General features: G+C 33.3%; 1 protein-coding gene across 1 annotated transcript in view; it reads left to right on the forward strand.

The window, feature by feature from the left end:
* The window catches only part of ABCB5 (ATP binding cassette subfamily B member 5), an 83,820-nt gene that overhangs the window by 47,420 nt on the left and 23,471 nt on the right, over positions 1–12,929 (forward strand). The window contains exons 16-19 of the mRNA XM_039862502.1: positions 327–470; positions 1,394–1,498; positions 1,665–1,742; positions 5,718–5,801. Of these exons, the coding sequence (XP_039718436.1) occupies positions 327–470; positions 1,394–1,498; positions 1,665–1,742; positions 5,718–5,801 (411 nt within the window). The remainder of the gene's footprint in view (positions 1–326; positions 471–1,393; positions 1,499–1,664; positions 1,743–5,717; positions 5,802–12,929) is intronic.

Below are 12,929 nucleotides of genomic sequence, written 5' to 3' on the forward strand. Positions count from 1 at the left end.
CCAGTTTAATAGGAGTAAAGAAAAACATGCCTGTCATTTCTTCTGTGAGTCTTAGCTATTAGAACATGTAGGTTGATTTGTATTTTCAATGATAGCAACTGAGTGAAATCCCAAAATGATAAGTTGCATAAATAGTCACTTTTAGTAAGATTCTTGTATGTTTTAAGGTCATCATCAGTAATGTGAGCAGTGAAATCTTTCTACTTTCTAGTCTCCCACCTATTATATTTGTTATTTTACATTATAGATCTGTTTAAGATGGCTAACTTCTCTAAGTTCCATTATGCTCTTAAACTGGGGTTTTAACCAAGGTATTTTATTTATAGACAAGTCTTCCTGAAGTTTCTCTGTTAAAATTTTTTAAATTAAACAAGTCAGAATGGCCTTTTGTGGTTCTGGGGACATTGGCTTCTGTTTTAAATGGAACTATTCATCCAATATTTTCCATCATCTTTGCAAAAATCATAACTGTAAGTAAAACTAATTTGCTAATATTTTTAACAATTTTAGACAAAGTGTAGTCTGAGAAAACAGACCTGTTGTACTCTGATCCAGCAAGGGAAAAATTGAGATTTGTGGTGGGTCACCTTTATTCACTGTGAGATCCATGATGGAACGATTAACTGATGTTCTCAGGGAATAAGCCGGCCTCTATTGTGAAGTGTTTGGCTGGGCCTTGTTGACTAGGCAATCAGTAAAGAAATTGCTTTGTTTTCTAATTTTGACTCCAGTGCTGTATCAGCATTCCAAAGCACTGAAGCAATAAAACAGACAAATGCCGCTGCTTTTCTTTCAACTAGTCTGAACAATGGCCATTTTTTATTACCAGTCAGATCAGGGAAAGGAAATAACAAGAGTTTGGGATTGTGCCGAGGGACCTAGGAAAGCTGATGGATCCAAGGATTTTACTAGAGCCATATTAAATTTTCAGTCTCTCAGATTTGCACAACTATGTTTTGTCAACATAGATGCCAATACATGTATAATTAGTAACTTTAGGAACAATTTCTAGGGACATGTATAAAGGTCTCATATTGCAGGTAGTGCTCTAAATAGAGGAATACTAAGAAATGTGAGTTATTAAAAGTTATTCAAAATAATAATTCAAGCTGATGGTTTCTTTGAAAATATATTGTGAAAATAATAACAGAGGACTCATTTGTCTGATCTCATATTTTCATAGCTTAATTGAGAAAATTAAAGCAAATTACGTTTTTATCATATTTAATGAATGTAGAGGGTAGAACAATGGTGTACTTTCTCCCAGAAATGTATATATAATCTTATTTTTATGTTGAAATTCATTTTAAAAATCCCAATTAATAGGCATTTTAGTTTTTTCTCTTTTATATTTTTCTCCAGTCACCTGATAAAAAATTCTATTTCTTTTCAGATGTTTGAAAATGATGATAAAACCACATTAAAGCATGATGCAGAAATTTATTCCATGATATTTGTCATTTTGGGTGTTATTTGCTTTGTCAGTTATTTCATTCAGGTAAGCTTTCAATGAATTAAATGATTACTTTTTATGTCATCCTCTCTATTTGAGTTAAAAATAATAACTAAATGAAATATTAAATAAGTAAATATAGTAACTAAGTGTTACAAAGAAATAAAAAAGAGAGTCAAGAATAAATGTAGATTTTCTCTTTGTTTTCCAGGGATTATTTTACGGCAAAGCAGGGGAAATTTTAACCATGAGATTAAGACACTTGGCATTTAAAGCTATGTTATATCAGGTCAGTGTTTAGTTGATTTTTTTCTTATTTACAATGTGCTTTTAAATATTCTAGCTTTGAGTTTTTCAAGTCAATTTCTTGACATAATCTTTCCTTCAGTCATTTAAAAGCATGCTTTTTGTGTCCCAAGCAGCATCTGATGTCAGAATTCTTATAGTATATTTTTCTAATAGAAACAAGTCCAAGTTGTTATGTTTGGAAATACAACTTATAGAAAACAAGATTTAGAGTCTACTCCTTGTTCCTTGCATTTTTCTTGACAAATCTTTATTTTAATGTATAATGTGGAGTTCCAGAATCAGAATGGAAGATCAAATTAAAACTGAAAAGAAGGATTAAGAGCTACAATATCATGGAGAACACATTTTAAAAGGAGTTAGGTTCTCTTGTTCTCATCTATATGTGCACAGCTTAAGTTTTTTTCACTTCATACTTCTTAAAGCAGCCAATCTCTCTTTCCTCATTGGAAAAGTCCTGAATTCAGATAACATCAATCTAGTTGGCAGGTTAGCCTGCTACACACAGATGATCAATCACACCTGTGAAATAACTAAAACTAGGTGGATCAAGTAGTAATCTTGAGAAGTGAGTCTTGGGGGCAAATGGCAGGAATGTCTCAGTTTGGCACCTCCAAAATTCTTTCAGGAGGCTGAGGAGTATTGGGTTACCCTGAAAGCCAGTAATCATTTGGTGCTCTTCGCCACACTTTCTTTCAACAGAGTTCACTGTGCAGGAACAAATAGCTTCCTGCTAGGGTCATTTCTTTTCAGAAATAGAGTTACTATCACTCTGGCTGAGTCGTCAAAACCAGTTTTTGCATCTTGTGACTTTTAGCAGTAGTGTTCTGCCATAGATAGTAGAGGACTGCTATATAACAGAACTCCTTGGCCTTCATGCTCACAGGGAGCTACATTATACAAAATGCAGCAAAGCAAGTGGGAGATTTCCCATAGCAACTTGATGCTCTGAAGCAGTTTGTGCCTGACACCCTCTGCTCAAAAAGGTCCAGTCAGAAACAACTGGAGACAGTCTTTAATCCAAAAAAACAAAAATCTACTTGAGGGATCACAAAACAATTTAATGCCTACACATCTCACTCATGCTAAACTTGGTACTTTAGTTTTTTATTTTTTTATGAACACTTTTTGTCTTCACCTCAAATCTTTCATAAAATAAGATGGGATTTTGATTAACTACTACTATATTTCACACTTGTTGACAATTTTTGTTTGTTTTGTTTTTACAATTTATGTTTTTCCTTGTTCAAGGAAATTTATTTTTAATTTCTGGGAATTTCTGGAAATGTTTCTTGAATGTCTGAATGTTTTAAACAAAGGAGTGTACATTTTAATTTTTCCAAACATTACTTAGAAATTCTTCTCTAGAAGTTCACAGCATGTTTTTGGTGGAAGAGTCTCAAGGCTGTGAGCCAGTTTAACCAGTGGATATTATTAATCCAGTATCCTGATTGTTAATGCTGAACGTTAATCCTCTGCCTAGCATTAGCCAGGTGAACACCAGGACAGTAACATTTTTGGATAAAGTAGCTTATGCCCATAAGATTGCACCAATCTGTAAACCGTAAACTCTGGTCCTTCAAAAAACATGCACGTACAAAGACAGAAAGAAACTCTATGCTATTCAGCAGATGTTATTAAATTCCCCCATAAATTTAACTTAGCCCCTTCAGCGTATCATTTGTTTTCCCTCTTCATCCTTCAGCATTCTTTTTGCTTCTTAATTTTGTTTATTTTTTTTAATTAGAGGAAAAGAAAAGAATAGTATATTTGATCTTTTCTTTGTAAATATCTCCCCAATTTCAGTTTTATCTGTAGTAAGGGAAGCTCCTAATATTCAGTTTTGTCTAACTCTTATTAACTGGTTTTTGTCCTGAGATAAGACTTTTTAAGGCTTAGAAAGCATGCTGAGACTTGCTGTGCTTTTTATAACCATTTTGAAGCTTCATTTGAGGTAGAGGTATTTATGGAATCAGGTGTGGTCTTTTTGTCAGTATAAAATCTATATTTGATTTGATTACTTGAGATCCTTCCAGCTGAAAAGAATGTTCTAATTATTGCTGACTTTAGTGGTTGTAAATAATTCATTATTCATTGTTTCAAAGCTAAATTTATATTTCTTAATGATAAATAGTGACCTGTAGATCTATTAGGTTTTTGAACAGATTCGAAGTTTACTTTTGACCATTACTCTCTAAATTAGATTGGCTAGGGCTTCTGTGGAGGGCACTTTAAATCATAAGATAATAGCATTAATAGTTATCAGGGATCTCAGAAGGCTACTTCCAAAAAGATTGGAGGTAACAAGTACTGAGGTAAGAGAAATAGGTAGTGAAACTCAAATATAATGCTTCTATTAGATGGGAGGCAGAACAGAATATTTGATTAAAAACTCTGGCATCTCGTTTCCAGGTTTAAATCCTGGCCTCAGCACTTGCCAGCTGTGTGGTCTTGGGCAAGTTATTTAATCTCTTTTACAAAATATGGATAATCATAGTATCTACTTCACAGAGTAGTTGTGATGATTAAATGAAGAAGTTCATACCAAGTACTTATCATGATATTGTTCTTTCTAGTAGAATTATTGGCAGGAAAAAAATAGATTGACTAGTAATGAAAACCTGATAGCCTTACTTATAATCATTTTTACCATGTCTTTCTACATTATAACATTATATTTATCTAAAAATGCTTGTGCATTTCATGTCATGTTGAAATACAAAAGTAATTAGAAAATGTATAGTATAAATTTTTTTAATATACAATCAAAAATAAGTAATGTCTTCCAGTTCAAGAGTACTATGGTATTATTGTTGCTGATGTGAGTTCACGATATGTTAAGCTCTTGACTTTTGTTTTCAAAGTGACGATATAGTGCAGATCATGACTTGTGTTTTCAAAGTGACGATATAGGGCAGATTATGATCTCTATAGGATGCCCTTTGGGTATCTAGAACCCTAGACTCTTTAGGACACCTTCCCAATCCAAGGACTTACAGAATAGTGCTGTCATGCCAGGGTTATACATACTCTGGCTCCTGCCATATTCCTCTATAAGAGCTTTCTTCTAACATGATTTCATGATAAATGCACGGCCCTCTATGTTATGCTTTTGTTTCCTTAGTTAGCAGAAATGTGTAACCTGGGCATCAGGGCCCTTGGCTGGGTTGTAGTAAGCCCACAGTTATTCCACTCACTAAAAATAATTGATTTTTCAGAGACAGTCTCCATCTAGAGATATAAGTGGTTTGAGTGAGTGGGAGGAAACATTCAATAGCTAATAAAAGGAAATCAGAATTCCTTGGATTGAGAAGTACTAAGCAGTGCTGTCTCTATTTGCTGTTGAAAATGAAATTGGTTATAACATTATGTTTTTTATTGCTTGTATTTTTGACCTTTCTCCTTCCTCAGATTGCATGCTTCTTTGTTGCAGGGGTTTTATAGCAGCATTTCTGCCTCCTTAGCTTCTCACAATGGCCAGTGCTTATAAAATCTAGGGGTTATATGAAGTGGCAGGTAGAATCTTGCCTATGAGGGTCCTAAAGAGGAGGAGATAGGCTTTTTATCATTAATCAGTTTATATAGAAAGGTTTGGAGATATTTCTAAATTGTGTTGTTCATTGCCTCATTTGTTTAAATAGGGTCTGCTCTCCACAAAGTACTTGTGGAATAAAATTGCAAATTATTTGGCGTTTCAAAATGACCATTCTTAACATTGACTATTATACAATATTGTAGCATGATAATGAGTCCAGCTGTTGGGCTTAAATTCTTCAGTTTATATCTATGTATAGATCTTAGTGAAGTAAGAAACAAAAGTCATTTGATCCATAGTATTTATAAGAATTAAGTACCTGTGAGTGAGGAGACAGATAAATGCCTTCTGACTTATACAACAGCAAAGTTGCAAATCAGAGAACTCTTTGATAACCTTATGTTAATTCTCTTTTTCCTCTAGGATATTTCCTGGTTTGATGATAAGGAAAACAGCACAGGAGCCTTGACAACAATATTGGCCATAGATATAGCACAAATTCAAGGAGTATGTATATTGCTTTTCTTTAAAATGGTATATGTATGTGAAACGCATGCATGCACATACACACAAGTGTCTGTGCATATATGTGAGCTACACTGAGATGACTCATATCATTAATGAGAACAGGTAAACCCCAGAGCTAACAGGGAGGTCTCAATGAAAGATGCAAGGAAGCCTTTCGGGCTGGATATTTTAAATAAAAAGAAAGAAGATTTAGTACATGTAATAGGATAACCAGTGGACTAAAGAAGATACCAAGAATTAGAGAAAAAAAGCTCAGAATTAAATAGACAAGAAAAAGTAACAAAATGAGAACATATTCATACAATTTAGAAGTTTGATATAAAAGAAAGAAGTTTAGTTTATTATTCCCCTAGAAAAAAGGATCTTATCTACTACATTGTCTAACAAGTTAGATTCATGGATACATCTGGAAATGATTCTGTGCTGATTGTTGTGCAGATCAAGTTAAAGAAATATGTGTAATCATGACTGTATACATTATGTGTAAATGAAATGTTTATGCACCATATTCAAAATTGATGATGCAACGACCAGCATAATGTATGTCAAAATGATTCTTAAATAAGTATGGGGAGTAGGGTAGGATGGAAGAGATAAAATTTATTAATTTCCTTCCAATTATTTTAATAAAATAAGCCTTTATATCACAAGTGAGATTTCAACTATGAAAAAATGAGTACAAAACAAGGTTTCACACTGAAGTGTGATATACTTTCAATCTCTTTGTTAAAATAAGAACTCTAGGAGAGTTATAGACATAACTTTTTCCTTATGCATGTGGGAGAAAATGAAAGTCAATGATGCTCCTCTGAATGACAGAAAAATCTTAAAAGTGATTTTTTTCTATTTAGAAAGATTGAAATATCGATTACAGCACTGCTATCAGAGCAACAAATTATCAATGAAAATAGACCTTCGAAATTGCATTTTCTTTTGGAGGCTATTTCCACAAGTCATAGACACTATTTTCATTTTTGCAACTTTTACAACACTTCTTTGTTCAATATATACATCCAAAGATAGATTTATAACACCAGAAAGTAGAGCAAGTTGGTTACAGTTGTGAATATTCACATACATCCATCTTGGTTTGGAAAACTAATTTTATGATGTAGAAAGAGCACAAGAGGAAAGGGGGCATTATCTTTATCTCTTCCTGAACCTCTTTTTGATAATTTTGAAGTCAAGTTTCTAAATTTCATTAGATAGTATTTAAATTTTAAAATAGGGCTCAGGAACTCAATTTTACTGGCGTAAGTGGAAAAAAAATGATAGAAATTCACTTAATAATCAAGTAAGAAGCATAGCACTAATCTTCCATGGCACAATAGAATTATGTGAATGACAGCATCTGCATTTAAGAATTCCAGGGTTCACTACTTTAAACAGAAATATCAATCCCTATAATTCCATTTTAATCCCCATTCTACAAAATTTGCTGTTTTCTTCTTTGCTATGTGAATGTTCTTCTCTTACTACCTATCATTGAGATCTTTTAAGAATTCAGTGTAATAGGCATTCATACTAACAGCTATATTTTATATATGAGCCATCTTCTCTATTAGCAAATATTTACTTTAAAAAACAAATTAGGACTGAAAGACTGCCATTACTCTCCTTAGATTCATTAGTTGTTTCTAGTAAATCGTGTTGTCTCTCATGAAGAGAAATTAGTAAGAATATTTGTGAGCCAGATTCATTTCAAGCATCTGACTAATACAATTTGATCACTTGAAACTCTATTGTATAACTAGTGAGTAAATGTTGGTCTCATAATAACTTCTGGGCAGGTCAGATTATTTTCACTTCATGAGAAGTCGTAGCTAAAAGAAAAATGATTGGAAAACTGATGGCAAATTTTAAAGTTGCTGAATTTAAGAAGCAAAACCGAAGAAGGATTTCAAGGGTGAGACTGAATCTACTAGCATATAATTCACATAAACGCTTATTTTACCATGTAAAGATAGAATCATATCTAACTTGAATGGATACTCTTTCTAATGAAAGAAGAATTATTTACCAGTCTTATTTGTCCACTGTTTCTTTTCTCACAAAAGCACTCTACACTAGAGATGAATCAGGAAATAATAATTCAGGGTCATATTTCCTATCATATCAACTTAAGTAAGAAATATTTCATCTCAGTTTCTTCATCATGTAATTTCAGTTACATTTTATTTTATCAAAGGTGTTAGAGTGAATGTTGATAAAATAGCTCCTTAATAACAAATATTATTTTGAAATGTTTACTGATGACCAAAAATATAGCTCCTGGACATCTTTAGAAGTGTGATACTTTGAGAATCATAAGGAAAACATGTTAGTGAAGCAAAGTCATAAGATAACATGATTCCTGGAATAGATGATTGAATACAACCAATTTTACTGGTATTTATTCAGCCCACGGTAATGGCTTATTGCCAGTATATCTGTCAATAGACTATTTTCTGTATAATATGTAGTTTTATTAAAGGTATAAAGCCATTTTAGATTCTTTGGGAGACCAGATTTCACAAAATTGCAAGATATTATTTCTGTATATTTTTTGGAACCTCTTTTCATCAACCAAAAATCTTACCTCATTTTTGTCCACAAGAAAGTATGTTACTGATGCCACAGTGTACACTTGATGTACCACTGACAGACACAATGTTAGTTCTAAGAATTCTTCTCATCAGAACTATAATTTTTTGTCCCAAGAAATCATAAAAATTGCATTTAGTAATTACGAAATCCCAGTGAATTGATTAAGTAGAACTACAATATCATTATTGAGCAACGGTGAGTTCATTTCTTGATTTAACTTTCTGACATGGGATGTTTATAAAAACAGCTTGATATTACTTGTGATTCAAATGATATTAGTTGTCATCAAAATGACTTTACCATAGTACAACTTTGGCATATAACTGCTGTTTTGCCTTACAATTTCAGGTTTAATTCATTTAGAGACATTATCAAGTCTATAGCAAAAGCTAATATCTAAAGCCGTAGAGGTTAAAGGTGGTTCTTCTTATAAAGAAATATTTCAGTCTCTACTACAAGTCCAAAATATTGCAGTGAAACTTTACCACTGCTAACCCCTCAAACCAATGTGTGGTAAGGAAATCAAGATACAGCTCTTTTGAAAAAAATAAAAATTTAGTCTATAAGAGCAAGTGATCTTCACTATTCACCATACTGCTCTAAGGTGTGATAAGTTCAATTATTTTCCACAAAATACTTGCTAATGAAATACTACAATGAATAACCATAGTCTTTAAACATTTTAAATTTTCACAAACTGTAAATTTGTCCAACTAAGCCTTTTTTTTTTTTTTTTTTTTTTTTTTGCTCTATAAATATTTTCACCGCAATATCAGTTGTAATGTATCTTAGCAGATTTCACTTCAGGTTGTACTGACTTCGTTTTTTTCTCAACTTCTTTGAAAATATTTTACTTGTAATTGTTCCATGTAGACTATTCATAGCAGCTAATTTTATAGTCACTTCAAACTCACCATTGACTCCTCGAAAACCCAATAATTGAGCAGTATCAGACACATATGTCAACCCATCAAGAGCCAGGGAAAACTAATCAAAATAATCTACCTTAATTTTTAATTGACTATTTATATTGCTATCCAGATTCTCAACTTTTTGAGCAACTATTCTCAGCAAAAAGCTAATCGTCTCATATATGTTCCTGCTCTCTGAATACATTTCTTCCACTGCTGCAATCAAATATGATTTAATTAATTCACTATCAATAAATGACTTTCTTTGCTTAGCTTATAAATGAGCCACTCAGAAACTTACTTTAATTTCAGCCTCATTTTCACTGTTTAGTTTTATGAAGAAATTCTGCTAAGATGATATATTTTATTTTAAATTTTCTAATTTTTCTCTATGTTCCTTTTATGTGAATTAAGAATGATGTGATGAGTGAGTGCTTGCTTAGTCTTGTAATGTTGACATATTTTGTATATTTTTCATACTACATAGTGTCATGGCATAATAAACACAACACTGTGGCATCTAATTAGAACACAAAGTAATCCACAATGCTCCGTGCCTTAAAAGCAGGATATTCAGAGTCCTCTTTTCTCTTCCTTTCTTGTTTTTAGATGTTGAATATGCAATGGTAATTTTTAAATTAGGATAAAATGTCAGTATAGCAATACATGTAGCACTCAACATGCTGTGAAATTATAATTGCATCAGATTTGTAGCACCCTGAGCAGCAGTACAAAATGAGAAGAATGGCACATAAGGTTTCTCTAGCCACTACTCAACTCCATCTTTATAGCGCTAAGACAGCCACAGACAATAGGTAAACAAAAGGGCATGACTATGTTCCAATAAAACTTTATTCTTAGACACTGAAATTTTATTTGCAGAATTTGTAGAATTTGAAATAGACCTTTTGATATCTTCAATATCTCTTAACTTTTTAAATATATGTTATGTAATGATAATAATGTTTAATGTCATTGTCTGCTAAGTCTGATATTTGTGTCAGTTCTGGGTCAGTTTCAATTGGTCGATTTTTATGTTCATAATGGGTCTTATTTTGCTGCTTTTTTGCATACCTGGTAATTTTTGACTGGATGTCACACATTATGAATTTAACATTTTTGAGTACTGGATATTTTTGTATTTCTGTAAGTCTTGTTTTATTCTGGAATGTAGTCAAGTCTCCTAGGAACAGTTTGATCCTTTTAGAGATCAATTTTAAGGTTTATTAGGCAGGACTGGAGCCTACTACTGAAATAAGACCCTTATATATACTCTCCCCAATGCTCTGTGAATCGTGAGGTCTTCCAGTTTGGCTGGTGTGACCAGGCACTATTCCTAGCCATCACACATGCATTGCTCAGCTGAATACTGAAGAAGGATGCTCTGTAGATATTCAAATTTGTCTTTCTGTGTACCTTTCTCTGGCATTCTGTGTTGCAAATTCTGGCTTCCATGGAATCTCTGGATCTCAGCTTTGTCTAGGCAACTTAGGGCTTCTGTTGGGCTTGTTCCCAGTTCACCTTTCCTACTCTGCAGCTTGAATGTTCTTTCAAGGAGCTCTTTCATAGGGCTCACCTTGTTTGCTTCCCATCTCTGCCCTTGGTTGCCTTAGGTTCAGTAGCTTAAAACCATTGGTTTGTGTGTTTTTTTCTGTTTTTTGTTTGTTTTTTGTTTTAGATGAGAGGATAAATCCATTCCATTATTCCATGTTAGCCAGAAGCAAATATCCTACCATGTAGAATTTTGTTTCTATAATTGCATACTGAGTTTTCTTCCATTTATTTTCTTATGTCAGCCATTCCTCCTTGTATGCTGTAATTTTCTTATAAAAAGTATATTCCCCACATTTAGCATTGTGCCTTGGACATAAATAATTATCTAAAGAATTATTTAATCATGATTTTCTGCTCTTAATTTCCAAGGAAAAAAAAAACTATCTTTGTGCATGTTGCTAAAGAATCTAAGGAAGTTTCATTAAATTTATTCTAGCCCTAAATTCCTTTCAGAAGTACACTATTCCTCCAGGTCTTTAAGATCTTTTCCCCTTTTCCTTTAGTTCTCGTGTTTTTCAAGGCCAAGTATCTATTATTTTGTGTTACTTCTTCCTGCAACAGGAAAAATATATTTAGATTTTCTTACCCTACTACCACCACCAAAAGGCAGGGTTTGTGGCCTGTTCTTGGCTGCATTGACTGAATGTTTCAATAAGTTTCTGGTAACTTCAACTAAAATACCATATAGAAAGTAATATAACCTTATTTTCAAGAGCAGATTAGTACACGAGTGGATAACCCAAGCTTGTTGAGTGAGCAAGAATACACAAGTGCAAGTCACTTTGTAGAAAATTCTCATGTCTCAAACAAAACACTCAAAAACAAGACGGTCTCGTCAAAAATTTGGCAAGTTTTTGCTGTTCACGGCCCATACCAGGGGGAGGTGAGGGTCACTGTCACTTTCTCTCTCAGTAGCCCTTCATCGTCCTTATACTCCTAAGGGAGAGAGTAGCATCGTCCTTATATTCCTAAGGGAGAAAAATAGGAAGCAATCTAAATATTTCTGAAGACTATTTAGTAGTCCAGGAGAAAGTTTGTAGTATAACAGCAGGATAGAAAGCTACAAACACAATAATCCTAACTGGAATTTATGTTTCTATGTCTGGAAGGATGTAAATTTTAGCATTACATAAACCTTTTCCAATGGTCACGTTTTCATGATCAGAACAAAATGCATGTTTTAAAATGTGAATTGCTATCTTGGTTCATTATAGCTATGTTTCTAGGTAAATAGGAGTCTCATTTTTTTCATCCCACCACTAAAGGAATTTACTGTTTTGTTTATTACTTATCACATGTCCCACTGAAAGTTGACTCATAAGACATGTAGTTCTTGTAAAACAGTCATAAAGATATTTCTACTTATTTAAATTTTTTTCGAATTTCTTGTTATATTATGTCATGATGTTTCCAGCTCCTTTTCTATCTTGATATTGTTTCTTTAGACTTTTGCTTAGTAAAAACAAGTTATAAAGTACAGAAAAGGAAATGTAAGATATCATATGCAAAATATACACTTTAATGAACATCCTCAATCATTCAATTCAGCTCTACTATGGCACAGTGGCCAAGAGTGCTGGCCTTCTATCAGTGTAAGGAGAAGAGGCAGGTCTGGGTTTTGGAGCCCATAGTTGGTGGGTGGATATCCATGTGTGGCAGCAGCCTGGTGTGGAAAAACCAAGCTAGAGCAGAGTGAGGGTGGTATCCATGCAGAGGAGAGGCAGAGGCCATGATAGTAGATTGGTTATATACAGAGAGATCGATCACATAAATCTATTAAAGAAAATGAGAGCCAGGTTTCTTACTGTTGAAGAGGGGACAACAAATATTGGAGGAGAAGAAGGTGGAAATAAACTTGTGGTGTTGGATTGGAATTGAAGGTATTGGTGTGAACTCATGCATTTCAAGAAATATAAATAGATAAATAAATATAGAATTCAATGTGTGCATGCATTGCTTCTCTCCCTCTCTTCTTTTCTCTCTCCCTCCCACCCCATTCTTTCCACTGACACTCTACTAGTGATGAACACAGCTAGCACCATATGACTTCTAAATA

This window comes from Pteropus medius, unplaced genomic scaffold (assembly GCF_902729225.1).
Source record: "Pteropus medius unplaced genomic scaffold, Ma_sr-lr_union100, whole genome shotgun sequence".
NCBI classification, from domain to species: Eukaryota; Metazoa; Chordata; class Mammalia; order Chiroptera; family Pteropodidae; genus Pteropus; species Pteropus medius.